This window comes from Empidonax traillii, unplaced genomic scaffold, assembly GCF_003031625.1.
Source record: "Empidonax traillii isolate 1590-97213 ecotype Southwest subspecies unplaced genomic scaffold, ASM303162v1 scaffold182:size1009393, whole genome shotgun sequence".
Classification (NCBI taxonomy): Eukaryota; Metazoa; Chordata; class Aves; order Passeriformes; family Tyrannidae; genus Empidonax; species Empidonax traillii.
Window position 1 is genome coordinate 286,088 of NW_020955375.1, and position 14,409 is coordinate 300,496.

The 14,409-nt window shown below is 46.2% G+C and overlaps 1 protein-coding gene across 3 annotated transcripts in view; it reads left to right on the plus strand.

The window, feature by feature from the left end:
- Positions 1–14,409, plus strand: part of DNAH1 (dynein axonemal heavy chain 1) — a 72,107-nt gene that overhangs the window by 37,340 nt on the left and 20,358 nt on the right. For all 3 annotated transcript variants that reach the window (XM_027886193.1, XM_027886196.1, XM_027886195.1), the window contains exons 31-50: positions 57–170; positions 480–629; positions 1,111–1,197; positions 1,291–1,477; positions 1,591–1,682; positions 2,166–2,320; positions 3,957–4,134; positions 4,250–4,444; positions 5,099–5,218; positions 5,841–5,999; positions 6,298–6,402; positions 6,639–6,779; positions 7,252–7,412; positions 8,108–8,265; positions 8,395–8,568; positions 8,935–8,973; positions 10,046–10,224; positions 10,998–11,228; positions 12,551–12,747; positions 13,120–13,255. In XM_027886193.1, the coding sequence (XP_027741994.1) occupies positions 57–170; positions 480–629; positions 1,111–1,197; positions 1,291–1,477; positions 1,591–1,682; positions 2,166–2,320; positions 3,957–4,134; positions 4,250–4,444; positions 5,099–5,218; positions 5,841–5,999; positions 6,298–6,402; positions 6,639–6,779; positions 7,252–7,412; positions 8,108–8,265; positions 8,395–8,568; positions 8,935–8,973; positions 10,046–10,224; positions 10,998–11,228; positions 12,551–12,747; positions 13,120–13,255 (2,958 nt within the window). The remainder of the gene's footprint in view (positions 1–56; positions 171–479; positions 630–1,110; positions 1,198–1,290; positions 1,478–1,590; positions 1,683–2,165; positions 2,321–3,956; positions 4,135–4,249; positions 4,445–5,098; positions 5,219–5,840; positions 6,000–6,297; positions 6,403–6,638; positions 6,780–7,251; positions 7,413–8,107; positions 8,266–8,394; positions 8,569–8,934; positions 8,974–10,045; positions 10,225–10,997; positions 11,229–12,550; positions 12,748–13,119; positions 13,256–14,409) is intronic.

The window sequence follows — 14,409 nt, forward strand, 5'->3', positions numbered from 1 at the left end:
TTAATTTGTAGGTCGGGCTCTGTTCTTTGAGGATGATCATATTTGTAATTTTCCAGGTGGAGTCCTTCATATTTGAGGGCACAGAGATCCCACTGGTGCCGTCCTGTGCTGTCTTCATCACAATGAACCCGGGGTATGCTGGGCGTACAGAACTGCCTGATAACCTGAAGGTGAGGACAGGAGGCTGCATGGGCAGAAAGCAGAGGGGCAGCACAGGTGCTGCAGGCTACCTGGACCCACCAGTGTGTCTGTGGCAAGGGTTAGGATGGAACACTTCTGGAAAATTTCTAGACTTTGAGATTTGAAACACATGTGTAAGCAAATGGCACTCCTCAGGTTGCAGTCTGCTGACGGGTGTCAGGCACACTCATGCTGTGACCTCTAAACAGCCTGGGATAGACACTCATCCTTTCCAATTTGCTGGGAAAAAAGCAAGAAGCAACAGATTTTTGATCTTGTGTTGGATCTATATGTTTCAGGCTCTCTTTCGTCCTGTGGCTATGATGGTCCCAGATTACTCCATGATTGCTGAGATCTCACTCTACTCCTTTGGGTTTAATGAAGCCAAAGTCCTTGCAAAGAAGATCACCACAACATTCAAACTATTGTCAGAGCAGCTCAGCTCCCAGGTAGATGCCTTAATGTCCATGAATGTTTTTTTTAAATGTGGGGCTTCCTCAGCCTAAGCACAAAGTGGTTCTCTTGATGCCTTGTGATAGCATATCTCAAAAAGGTCACCCATACCCATTCATCTTCCTCCCTCCTTTCTGACTCTCATTTCTGTGCCTGTGGCTGGACTTGCATTCACCTTAAGTCCTAGACAGGATTACAGTGTCAGGACAGTTGAGCCAAGCAGCCCTGCCTGCTTTTCCTTCCGTCTAGGATTTTTCATCATGCAGTTATTCATGTCTTCTTCACTTGTAGTCTGTACAGCTGAAGACTAGTTAGTTGTTTAAAAGATCCTGAGAGCAAACTTGGATGAAGGAGTTGTTCTGAAGGCATAACTCTCTCATTTTTTCTTGCCTGCTAACTGAGAGAATGCATAGGTTTCCTCTTTTTTAGGTGGTGCTTCTGTGTCTGATGGCATTGTTTCCCCTGTGCCTTTTCCAGGACCACTATGACTTTGGGATGAGAGCTGTGAAGACTGTCATCTCAACAGCTGGCAACCTCAAAAGAGAGAATCCTGATATGGATGAGGTAAATGTGGTTGCACTTCACACTGCCATAGACTAATGTGGCCTCGTAAGAGAGGAATGATCTCTGAAGTCCTGAGTTCTTTATTCCTTGCAGGAGCTTATCTGCCTGCGGGCTATCAAGGATGCCAACGTACCCAAATTCCTGCAGGATGACCTCAAGCTCTTCAATGGTATTGTCTCAGATTTATTTCCAAACATCAAAGAAACACCTGTTGATTATGGCATCCTGGAAGAAGCCATCCGCAATTCCTGCATCCAAGCGAATCTGAAGGATGTAGATGGTGAGAGAAAAGGCTCTCCACAAGCTCCCTCTGGGCCTAGGCTTTCAGTCCAGTGTGCTGTCCTAGGAAGGAGATGTGCTCCCAGACCCACTGTGCATCATCTTCCTTTACAGGTTTTGTGACTAAGGTCATCCAGCTGTATGAGACCACTGTGGTCCGTCATGGCCTTATGCTGGTGGGACCAACGGGTTCTGGGAAGACAAAGGTATGGGTGAGACTGCACTGGCCCCAGCAAACCATCACCCACCTAGTGATGCAGGGGTTTAAGTTGCACAGAAGACTCACACTCTAACATTTCCAGCTTCTCTCAGATAGAAGTCTGGGCACAAAGATGCTGCCCATTAGTACTGATTCATAGCCGTGGGAAAGTATATTACTGGTTCACTTTTTGAGCTGTGAGGTTAGAACGAGGCTTATTAGCTCTGCTGCAGATTTTTAAGGCTGAGACATGCTTTGACATCTCGAGGTGCTTCAGGCCTCTTGCACAGGAGATCTAACTTCCTCCTCCCCTGCATGTAAAATGCTTTATTTCTCTGCTTTTGTTTCAGCTAGGCATCTTCTTACTATGATGTTACCCTCCTCTCTGTCTCCTTTCTCACTGCCTTTTGAATGCAGTTGCTGTGAGAGCAAGAGGATTTGTCATCCTGGAGCCATGGCAGTTAACTCTCTGGCTGTCCTGCTTTTGCAGAGTTATGAAGTCCTGGCAGCTGCAATGACATCACTGAAAGGTCAGCCTGCAGCCAGTGGTGGGAATTACGAAGCAGTCAACTACTTTATACTGAATCCCAAATCCATCACAATGGGCCAGCTTTATGGAGAGTTCAACTTGCTAACGCATGAGTGGTAAAGTACAAAACCTTCTTTCCTCCCTTCCAGACGGAAAACACTTTCCTGGTCTTGAGCGTCTTCTCTTCAAGGCTGAGAACCATTTAGGGTGGTGGCGCAAAACCAGAAGCGATCAAGTCCTTATCCTCACCAAGCTACAATAGCCAGTCACGGAGATTTAAGCTGACATCTTTTATTGTGTGCTTGGCCCGTCTGCCAGCACATGCCCAGACAGTTCCTGCAGCTCAGCTCACAGCATTAACTGCATAACAATAATTCAATAGCTTTGGAGCACATGCCCCTGCTCTAAGATACAGCAGCTTAAAAACACTTGCTTTGCTTCTGAGGAAAAGCGACCTCTGCACTGTGCACTTGAATTGTTCTGTGTAAATGCACTGGTAGCCTTGAATGATGAGGAATGATTTTTCAGGCATAAAGAGGCATTTCATTCCCGTTACCAGGGCTCCTGCTTACTTGCATGGTTTGGAAACAAGAACTAGTGGCCCATTTGCCCTCTTTGCAGCCAGGTCCTACTACTTATATTTGCATGTGTGACCTGAGGTTGACTTTGCAGCTCACTTTATCCAGAATCTAAGGTGTGAGAAGCAGTGTGAATGTCCCTTTGGCCCTGTCAGCCAGCACTTGCTTAGGGGCAAAGCTAAACATTGGGTTCTGTAAAGTGAGGGAAACTAAATATATATGAAGCTAACTACCTCTAGGAAAAGTGCAAGCAAGTAAACATTACTGATGCTGAGACCAGAGCTTCCCAACTTAGAATCTGGTGTATATTTACTGAAGGACATTTTATAAGATGTTCCAATTAAGCTCAACAGTTTTATTTATGATGTGACTCTACCCAAGGGCAGCACACAGGCACATCAACATGACAAAAAGAAAAATACAGCAGCCATGTAAAATGTATTTACAGACAAATCCATCTGTTTTAATCAGCTGATCTTTAGAACAGACTGTTTTCCCTTGATCTCAGTAACAATACCCTGGAATTCACTAGCATAATAAAAATAACAAATAATTATTTAATAGCAGGAGTGGAGTCTGTCCAGAGCCTGAATGGAAATTGCACTCCAGGTTTCTACGTATAGATTAAGTTCTTGCTGTCAACAGCCAGCATTCCTTTTGTCTGTTCTCCTGGTCACCAACACCACCCGAGTTCACAGGCAGTTGAGGATGGGGAACTTCAGTTATAAAGAGGGTAGGGACATACCCTTTATTAAGGATTTATCATTGTAACCTAGTTCTGCCTTTATTCTTGGTGGAGAAAAAGAGGCACCTCCAGAGAGCAGATACCCTGCCTATGGCCTGAACTGGATGCTGGCAAGGCCTGTTTACTCTTTATTGAGGACAGAGATGTTAAAGGGAAGCTTGACATTTTATAGTTAAATGACATGAATTCCAGATCCTAATGCCCAAAGAAATTGATTCATGGTGTCACTCAGGCTGAGATGTTTGTCTCAGTGAAAAAAAAGGAACAAAGCGGACCTTTATGCAGCTCATCAAATAGGGAGGCACAGGTATCCTTGGGCAGATGAACCAGGGTAAGATTCTGGCTCTGCTGCCTTATATGGTGGGAACTTTTCCATTGATTTCAGCAAAACCAAAATGAGCCAAGCCCTGCCTTCCTCTCACCTTTCAGGACAGATGGGATCTTCTCCACACTCATGCGTCGGGGAACTGTGGCCACTGACACCACCAGGAAGTGGTATATGTTTGATGGGCCAGTTGATGCTCTGTGGATTGAGAACATGAACACAGTGCTAGATGACAATAAGAAGCTGTGCCTCAGCTCAGGGGAAATCATCAAGATGACAGAGGTAACTCATCCCTCTGGCTTTTGCTGCCTGTTGTCTGTACTCCTCCCTCCCGGCGCAGAAAGACATATCAAAAGTGAACAAGTCCTTATCCTTCCTTTTGTTTTACAATCACCAGAGCATGACCATGATGTTTGAAGTCCAGGATCTGGCTGTTGCTTCCCCTGCCACAGTCTCCCGCTGTGGAATGGTTTACCTGGAACCCAGCATCTTGGGGCTGGAGCCCTTTGTTGAATGCTGGCTGAAAAATATCCCAGAAATCATGCAGCGCTTCTCACAGAAACTAGCATCTCTCTTCAAGAGATTCCTCAAGGTGAGCTACCGTGCCATTCCAGCCTTTCCAGGGCTTCAAGCTTGTCAGCTTGCATATCAACCAGCACAGACTTGTCAAGGCCTGGATTTAAATGCCATTGTGGGAACAGTTCAGACTACTAGCATACGAACTGCTCTGTGAATTTTCTGGGTTTAATAGAGGTTACTCACTGATCCCTGTAGATGTGTCTTAGTCTTATTGGTCATTATAGTTTATTTTATTTCATTTTAAAATTAGATTCCGAACAAAATCATCCCATGTGCAGCTCCAGGGAGAAAGTTGTACGAACCTGTCTTGTTATTTCTGCTCTGCTGCTAAGCCATTATTGTAATGAGTAACCTGGAGATGCAGAGGAAAGCTGTGAAAGGAGCAAATCATTTAACAACAGTGATGCCACAAGGTGCACATCACTGCTGTGCAGAACCAAAAGGCAGGCCCAGTGGTTTCTTGGGGTTAAGACTGAACCTAGGGGTTTGACTGGCTTTTCTCCAGTCAAAACATTGATACTTGGGATACAGTTGGAAATGGTAGTATTTTCAGTCACTATCCCTGCTAAACATAGCATGAGGGAGACAAGGAGAAACCAGAAAGAGAAGGTAAAACCAAAGACAGCTGGGCTGGATGGTAACACTGAGTGCCTGCCTTTCCTTACAGGACTCCATCGACTTTGTCCGGAGCTCTGTGAAGGAGATAATTGCCTCAACAGACAGTAACCTCACAAGGAGCCTACTCGTGCTCCTGGAATGTTTGTTTCAGCCTTTCATTCCCATAAAGGTAGGATTTTGCTACCCCTTTCACTGTCATTTGTGCCTGTAACTCTTAAGGACACCAAGTCATGCAGAGGGTTAGTCACCAGAGAACAAGATGTTGGTGCTGAAAGGTCATGCTATAGCTCATCTGTGGGGCAGAAGTAATACAACATCCTGCAAAGCACAGGTAAACCTGGAAGGATTATGCTCTACCCACTGAAGAAACAAAAGATAAGCTCCGTGCCTACCAGGCTGGAGGGCAGAGGTTCACTTTTATTTATAGCAGAGGGAATTGGAGAGTAAGTGGAAAGCAGAGATCAGAGCTGAGCAGCGATGCACTTCAGATTGCAGGTCCTTTGAGAATTAGCACTGAAGAAGGCTGGAAAATTTTCAAATTAAAAACCTAAGAGTAAATTCTTCTCCCAGCTCCTGTTGAGTGACTTTAGTTCAGCAAGGGGAGTCTCTCAAGTACACCAATAAGACAACAAATTTTAATCCACAGAATATATTAACAAGGCCTGTTAAAAGCTGGCTAGAAAAAGCTACAGAGAAACTGAATAGAATTACAAACAAATTAAGAAGAGTCTGGGTTTTGTGTGCCTTAACCATGGCTGAGAACTTTTGTTCTGCTTGTCTCTGGTTCTAAGGGAATTAAGACGATTCCCCGGGAGAAGGCTGCTCGTATGGGAGAGCTGATTGAACCCTGGTTTATATTTGCCTTGATCTGGAGTGTGGGCGCTACTGGAGATGCCCAAGGTCGCATGGCTTTCAGCTCGTGGCTCAGAGATAAGATGGCAAAGGAAAAGGTGAGCAAAGGAAAAGCAGATCCTTTTTCATTATAGAGGAATTAGTAATGACGGGCAGCGGTCAGAGCTCCTTCAGTGCCTGGAGGCTTTGGATGGACTTCCTCTTGGCATCTTGGCTACTCCCTTTAAGTCTGCCTCAAACTTAAAAGGACCACTGGAGCTGGAAGTTCTGAGAGAGACCTGAGCCCCCCTGGCCTGAGCAGCATTCCATTAGCAAAGTTTTCCCTGAGGTAGTTCAGATCCTCCTGTGAATTCAGCTGAGTGGCAACCGGGTTCACCATGGCTTTTTTTCTCACAGATCCAGTTACTTTTCCCAAAAGAAGGACTGGTTTATGACTATAAACTAGATGATGCTGGGCTTAGCAGTACTGAAGAGGATGTGGAGGAAGAGGTCATTAGAGAGGTAAAATATTTCACCTCCAAGATGGGTAATCTGGGGGGAGGGACCAGGAAGCAGCAAAGTCCTGGAGGATTCGGTAGGATTCTCTCATCAAGGGGAAATAAGAAAGGCTTATGGGAACCAAACAAGAATGTTTAATCAAAATTAAGCTTTTTGCTGAATCAAAAAGGCAGCTTTTGCCCTCAGGATTGTGAGGGATAGATGTGACTGCCCCCTCTAAGCAGACTCATATCTTTCAGGTGCACTGGGAGGTGTGGCTGGACCCTACAGCGAAGTTCACCATGGTTCCAGATACCAACTTCTGTGATGTTATTGTGCCCACAATGAACACAGTCTGCATGGCGCATCTGCTGGAGCTGTTGCTCACCAACTATAAGCCAGTATGTGCCCAGCCCTGTCTTTGAATTTTTGATTCAACCTTTTCCTCTCCCAGTGCAGTCGGAACTTAACAGCTATCTGACACTGTGAGATTATTTCCCACTCCCATGGATTTGTATTTTTCTGCTCAAAATCTGTGCCTAAGCCCTAAGAATTCTCCGTTCAGTCCCCAGGCACCGTGCCAGTGCCCCAAAGGCGTGTCAAGACCCATTTGTTTAATCAAAATGCAGCAATTGCTAGATAGCCCATCACCATCCCTCTACCTGTTTTCTACAGTTCGATTTCATGCTTCTCTAGTTGGACTCCATCCACACCAAAGAGATCTGTTGGGCAGCTGACCTTACAGAAGAAAAAAACCCAACCTTTTAATTCCTAAGTGAGCAGTAACCTGCATTTCCTCCAGCAAATATGAGAGTGCTGGGAAACACAGACTACTTGCCTGGTGTTATGCTGCATTGCTGATTGTGCTTCCAGGTTCTCTGCATTGGTCCCACTGGCACAGGGAAGACCCTCACAATTACGGACAAGCTTTTGAAGAACTTGCCTAACAAATACATCACCCACTTCCTGATGTTTTCAGCACGCACCTCTGCTAACCAAACCCAGGATCTCATTGACAGCAAACTGGATAAGAGGCAAGATCCCTTTCTGTGTGTGTAAAAGCAGCATCTCTAAGCTCAGTGTTTCTGTCAACTTGGCCATTTACTTTCATCCCAAGACCTGAAGGGTCTGCAAGCACACACAGCTGTGGATAACAAATAGAACACACAGCACATCTGAGCTGGGATTGTGAGAGCCAGTAAAAGCTTAATATAATGGCAAGAAAGTGAGAAGGATTAGTGAGGGTCTGTAAGAGTTGCTCCAGTTCTAGTTATTCCAGAAATACTACATTTCACAGCACAGGTGTTTGCAAACCCTGGTGTGGGATCCTTACAGAAAGTGATGAAGGGAGAAAATGTGGCTGCCCACCCGCAGTCCCACTCCCCACAGTTAACAGCTTCCATTTCGCCTCCCTGGTTAGCCACTGCTTTGAAGTTTTCAACAGATTCATGGGCTCAAGTTTTGCTTTTATTTGCACCCATTTATTCACTGACAGTGTGCATAACTTGACAAAATTTCACTTGTGTTTGGAAAGAAGCCAGTGCCTCAAACATTGCTCCAGATCTTTTCCATATAAAGGCCCTTATAAAGAAGTTTATTAAGTGTAAGAATAGCTGAAACTGTTGACTCAGGAAACATCTGGAGGAAAAAAGGAGTGCTTTTGGATCAAGATAGGAGTACCTTTGCAATAGGAGTTGTCCCGTGTCCTTACATGGGTCTCTCCTTACAGGCGGAAGGGTGTGTTCGGGCCTCCAGTTGGGCGGTACTTCATCTTTTTTATTGATGACTTGAACATGCCTATGCTGGAGCAATATGGTGCTCAGCCACCCATCGAGCTGCTGCGGCAGTGGATGGACCACCAGGGCTGGTACGATCGGAAACAGATTGGTATGAGTCAGATCCTGAACCCAGAACCCTCGGCAAAAGTTGGCGTGTTAGATCTCCCTGCTGGGGAGATCTGTGGCCAGGGTTTTCAGCTACAACTTAGCATTGATTCCTGATTTTGCACTCTTCAAGGTACTTTTAAGCATCTGGTAGATATTAATTTTGTCTGTGCCATGGGACCTCCTGGAGGGGGAAGGAATCCTGTCACTCCACGCTTCACTCGCCATTTCAACTACCTCTCCTTCACCGAGATGGATGACAGCAGCAAGAAGACTATCTTCTCCAACATCCTTGGCAGCTGGATGGGTAAGTCCTGCAGACAACTGCCACCTTGTCCTCATGCTGGAAGTCTGATATGGAGGTTGGAAGGGGAGGGATTAATACTGATGATCTGATCAAAGTGTTGGAAGCTGCAACTTGCAGTCACTTGAAGATGCTTTTGGGAAAGTGTTGTATGAATCTTAGCAAACAGAGAGCTCATGCACTGTTTAATCTCAGGGCCAAACTCTGCTGGTGTGAATCAGCAAACTTCAGCTTTAGCTTTCACCGTTTCATAAGGTATCAATCGTATAGCCTGGGCCTTTCAAAGAGGATTTCATTTGTGATGAATGATGCAGATATCCTTCACCTCAGCAGGTAAAGCTGTAACTCAGGTTTTTTGTCTTTTTCTAGATGGACTCCTAGGAGAGAAAAGTTACAGAACTCCAGTGCGTAAGTAAGAGCAGAAAGATGAGAGAGACAGTGAACAGAACAAGCTGATGGGCACAGCATGGCACAGCTTACCTGTGCTTTCAGCAGACAGACACTTGTCCAGACAACAGCTTTCTGTGGAAGCAGAGCCTTCTGTTACTCTCCATCTGCTGCAGCCTGTGGACAGCTGAGCAGGGTGGATCTGAGCATGGTGCTACAGCCACCCAGAAAAAAAGGTTCATTTGGAGTGAAATGAGTCCTCTTGTATTTGACAGAGTGGGAATTTAGGATCATCTTTGTAAATCTGCCCTCATCTGCAAATCTGCCAGTGGAAAGGAGTGAGAATAGTCAGCTATGAAAGAAGCAAAGCAGAGCTTTCCGGGTGCTTGCAATATTCACAAGCACCGGTACCTGGCTGTGAGCTCAGGGGCACACTGAAACATCTAGCTGTGGTTTAAAGAGAAATTAAAGACCTTTGGAAATAATGCAAAAAAGTATAAAATGCTGAGGTGTCACAGGGGCTCTACTTCTTAAGGAATGTTTGTAACAAACTTCATTGAGCAAAAAAAAGTATGCTCTGAAACTGGCAGCTGTGTTTAAATCTTGCCAGACTATTGCATAAGAAATTATTCCTCAGTGGCTTTGCATTTTCTGAGCATAATGATTTGCAGGGGGTTTAGCTAAGAGGGCACTCACACCTTCTAGCTTAAAAGTAGCTGAGATTCCACTGTGGGAGTATAAGGAAGGAGAAGGAAAACCTGTCTGGAGTATTTCAGGTGGGCATCACTTGTCTTTCTGGCAGTGTCTCCTCTGTCTCTGCAGGGTGTGAAGTTTTTACATCACAGAATCATTGTGATGTGAATCATTGTAATGTGATCTGGTTCACATTATTTGAGAAACTCGTTGGAAACTGTCCCCTGCAGTAAGCAGGTGTTTGGTCAGGTCCCTCACAGTCTCTGCAGCAGAAAGCAGACAAAAGTGTGTTCCAACCCAAGCACCTCTGCTGCTCAGTGCCACCTTCTTGCACTGGTAGGACCTTCTTAGCCCAGAGTCACCACACTGGCATCATCTCCAACTTCCTCTGTCTCTGCAGCTGGAGCAGTTGCAGTCAAAGACTTGAACGAGCCCTTGGTGGATGCCACTATCCAGATGTATTTGACCATCACATCCCAGCTGCTGCCTACACCAGCTAAGTCTCATTACACCTTCAACCTGAGAGACCTCTCCAAGGTGTTCCAGGGCATGCTCATGGCTGAGCCCAGCAAGGTCGAGGTGAGTCCTCCCATCAGCACAGCTGTGTCACCCAGGGAAAGACCAGAAATGTTCCAGTTGAGGCCTTGTCGACAGGCCTGCAAGCAGGCTTCATTTTCCTATTGAAGCTGCATTTTGATATTGCTCAGTGAATGTGGTGGGCCCCCACTTTGGCTGCTGTCTGGTACCAGTAGGAAACAGATCCCCCTTTCGCCTCAGCCCTTCCTTGGTGTGGAAGCAGGTGAGTCAGTACAGCACAGCCCACCCGTTCAGGGGACCAGACAGGGGCAGAGATGATGCCCTTTTACCTGCTTGTGTCAGTGGAGGCTTCTGCCCTTTCAACTCTCCTGAGGACCTTGCCCTGGCTCCAGCCTGGCCAGTAGAGATTGACTTATCACAGGAAGTATTTAGTTCTGTGCTACCAGCCAAATAAAAGGATCTTCCCCCCAAAAAAACACAAGAAAACTGTAAAAATTAAATCAAACTGGGGAAAGATAAGAGCAAAGAACATAAAATTTAAATCTCTCAAAGAAAGCCCGACATATGGACAAATAGAGGGGGGAATTAGCTGAAGCTGTAATGAGCCCTCTGCAAAGCAGCTGTTTTGACAGGATTTGATTTTGAGAGGAGAAGGGAAAGCAGCTTCCTCCGCCCAGTTCTTTCTCTGCTCCAGCTGCCTTCTAGCAGGAGTGGAGCTGGCCACATGCTGGGCAGGAACCAGCTTCCCTGGCAGTGATGCTCGTAACACTTCTCTGCTTCTCTCACGGGGGCTGTTTTGCTGGATTTCCTACCAGGACAAACTGGACCTGCTGAGACTGTGGTACCATGAGAGCTGCCGGGTCTTCTGCGATCGCTTGGTCAACGAGGAGGACCGGACCTGGTTTGACAATCTAATGAGGAAGAAGATGGAGGAGTTTGGCACCAGTTTTGAGGAGGTCATCCCCTCCCAGCCAGTTCTGTTTGGGGACTTCATGGAGCCAGGTGCCAATGTCAGACTATACAAAGCAGTCGACAGCCAGGAAAAGGTAAGGATTCCGGGAATCATGATGTGAACTGTGTTCACATCTTCCAAGGCTTTTGTAAACAAAGGAAAACAGTGATGATGGAACTACTGTAATTGAAGGTGTCTGGAACCACAACCTTTCCCAGGGGTCTCCTGTGAACTCCTAACCCATACATGGATAGTAGCTGTATTTGGCACAATGGGAAATGGAGGTGGAACAAGCTGTCTCTGCTTTTCAATCCTGGAGGCAGCCTGCTATGCCAAATCTCCTAAATGAGCTGCACTTGGGACTGAAATGGCACATTACCCCCAAACAATACTACTTTTGCCATTAAAGACTTCACAATTGACCTTTACAAGTAATTAATGTTACTGCCAGATTCCCTGTTGGAGAAGATACTGCGAGTACTGCGGTAGTGGTAATTAAGCAAAGGCAATGAGCAGTGCGTTTTGCACTCATTATCAGAAACAGATGATTATCCTGTCGTCTCTCCTCTTGTGATAGCTGTGTGACAAGGACTGGTAATTAACTGAGCTTTCCAATCCCTTTTGCAAAGTAGGTAGGCCTGTCCCCCACTGAGGTGAGCACCGCTGAGACAGCCAGACTTACAGGCTGCTGCACAGTTCCCTGATGCACACAGGACTTTGGCATCTAGGCAGGGATTCCAGCACTGTATGAATTCCAGCTGGTGTTGCTTGCCTGAGTTCACAGTGAGATTCCTGAGGGAGTGGGATCAAATCCCAGATATCTTCTTGCTTCATCTCCTTCTCTGGCCTGAGGGTGCTGTTGAAGAGAGCCCTGGAAAGGGCAGGAGAAGCTGCTCCTGCAATTGTTCCATGTGATGGAATAATTGGACTGGGAGAGGAGTGTGCTCCTCTACCCATCTACAGCCAGTGTTGTTTTCTTCCAGCACTTGCCCTTTCCAGCCAGGATCCTAACCACAGGGAGCAGCAGCAGGCAATGGTCAGCTATAGAGTGAGGAAACTATCCCAGAGGGAGGCCCATGAGCAGTATGGATCAAGCAACCATAAGCTATTTTATTTTGAACTACACCCTGCTGTTTCTCCAGGCAAACAGCACTGTTGGAGCAGCAGACCTTAGTCACTTGCCTGAGTTAGTTTAAGGTCACTATTCAGCTACTGCTGCCACCACCACTATCTAAATTCAGCCCAGTCCCATGCCACTTCCTATAAAAGCATGGAGGAGAGCTTCTCCCAGACCCTGCTGAGCAAGAGGCTCTGCCCTCTCATGATCCAGGCTTGACCTGCAGTCACCTCCCCCCCCCACCCCAAACACACTATTGCTTTTATCTGGTAGCCACAATTGAGTGTTTCTGCCCACAGCTGAAGGCTGTGATTGAGGATTACCTGGAAGAGTACAATCAAAACAACACCCCAGAGCTGAAGCTTGTGCTTTTCATGGATGCAATACAGCACATCTGCCGAATCAGCCGGATTCTGCGGCAGGCTCCGGGGAACGCTCTTCTCCTGGGTGTTGGAGGAAGTGGTAGACAGTCCCTCACCAGACTGGCATCTCACATGTAAGTAATGCACTCCAACCTATGCATGTATGGTGGAGCAGCTCCATGGGGACTGCATTCAGAGAACCTGCTTTTCTGCCCTTCCCACTACCAGTTGCACATTTTTCTGGCAGCTGACTCTTCAAATGACTCAAGAGCTAGTGCTCAGTAACATGCACCTCTACACTGGGTTTGTAGCTAGCTCAGGTGTCTCTGCTTTGAGTAAAACATGCTCCTGTGTTGGTGGCTGAACATGCACAAGGACAAGCATGGCATGTGCTCAGGACTCATTGTAGGAAAACAACTTGCCTGAGTCCTTTCCCCCTGAGTCCACAACACCTACTTGGGTTTGACAGAAGAGGATGTAACTCCATAGGCTTCTCTTTCTTTTAGGTCAGAGTATGAGTGTTTCCAGATCGAACTGTCCAAAAATTATGGCATGACCGAATGGCGAGATGACGTGAGGAAGATCATGATGAAGGCAGGCCTTCAAAGTCTACCCAAGACGTTCCTGTTTGTAGACACACAGGTACAGGAGCATTAGCGTGGTGGATTCCATCTCAAAAGTAGTCAGAAACTCATCTCTAAGCTCAGTAAATCCCTCTAAAGGGGATTGAGGAGTTTGAGACAAAACCACGCACAACTTGTATTTCTTCAGTAGCCTACATTCATCATCTTACAAAAAAGCCCCAGGGAAACTGGAGGTGGTGCATTTATTGCTGGAGGGACTGTAGAGAGGTGTGTGAGTGGGCTGATTGTTCTCTTGCTCCAGGAAGCTTCTTTCAGCTCCATACAAGGGTTTGGTGGGTTCAGATATTTTAGACGCAGCTACCTGCAGCTGAGCACTATGTTGGTCACTGATATTAGAAGTCCTAAGTAACATGATTCTTTTTCTTTTCAAAGATACCAGTAGATTTAGGACCTACTGGTTCCTCAGGGTTATATTGGCTTGTAACTGTAAACTGTAACTTGCTAATGACTAGGCCAACTTCTGGAATTCACAGTTAAGTTCCCCATAGGCTTTTTTACTGCCTTCATTATCATAGGAACCATTCCCATGTGGCACAGCCCTAAGCAGTGAGAGGAGCATCAGTCAAATGCTGCTTGTTCCTGCAGCCTTTTCCCTGCAGTGAGAAGCATATGTGGGAGCAGAGGGGCACGGGAGGCTTCATTTAGTCAAGGAGATGGATGCTGTGTATTTCTGATTTAGCAAAGGTGGAGAGGTGAGTGTAGCACTGGAGGGAGATCGTCCCACGGACTGTGACACATCCCTACAATTACTTTGTCTCCCACATTGATAAGCTTTATTTTAATAATGAAGTGTTCTGTGCTGGAGGAACGAAGACCCGGAGCAAGCAGGTATCTGGGGTCTGACTGCAGAGTCAACTGTGATGCAGGGAGCTCAATTTATCTGTAAGGAGGCAATGAAAGGGACATGAGGAGGTTTGTTCTCAGACACACCCCCCCATCCCTGAAATGGATGAACATGGCTGTTCAGTTGGAATTGCTGGGCAAGAGTCAGAGTGTGCTTTACTGGAGCCAAGTGATCACAAAAATGGTTTCTTATAGCAGAGGCTGAGGGCTATATTTATGCAGAAATGATCTCCGTGGCATGTGAGACACGACTGCCTTCTGACTTAGGAAAGTGCTTTTTTTTTTTTTTTTTTTACCTGTCATCTACTT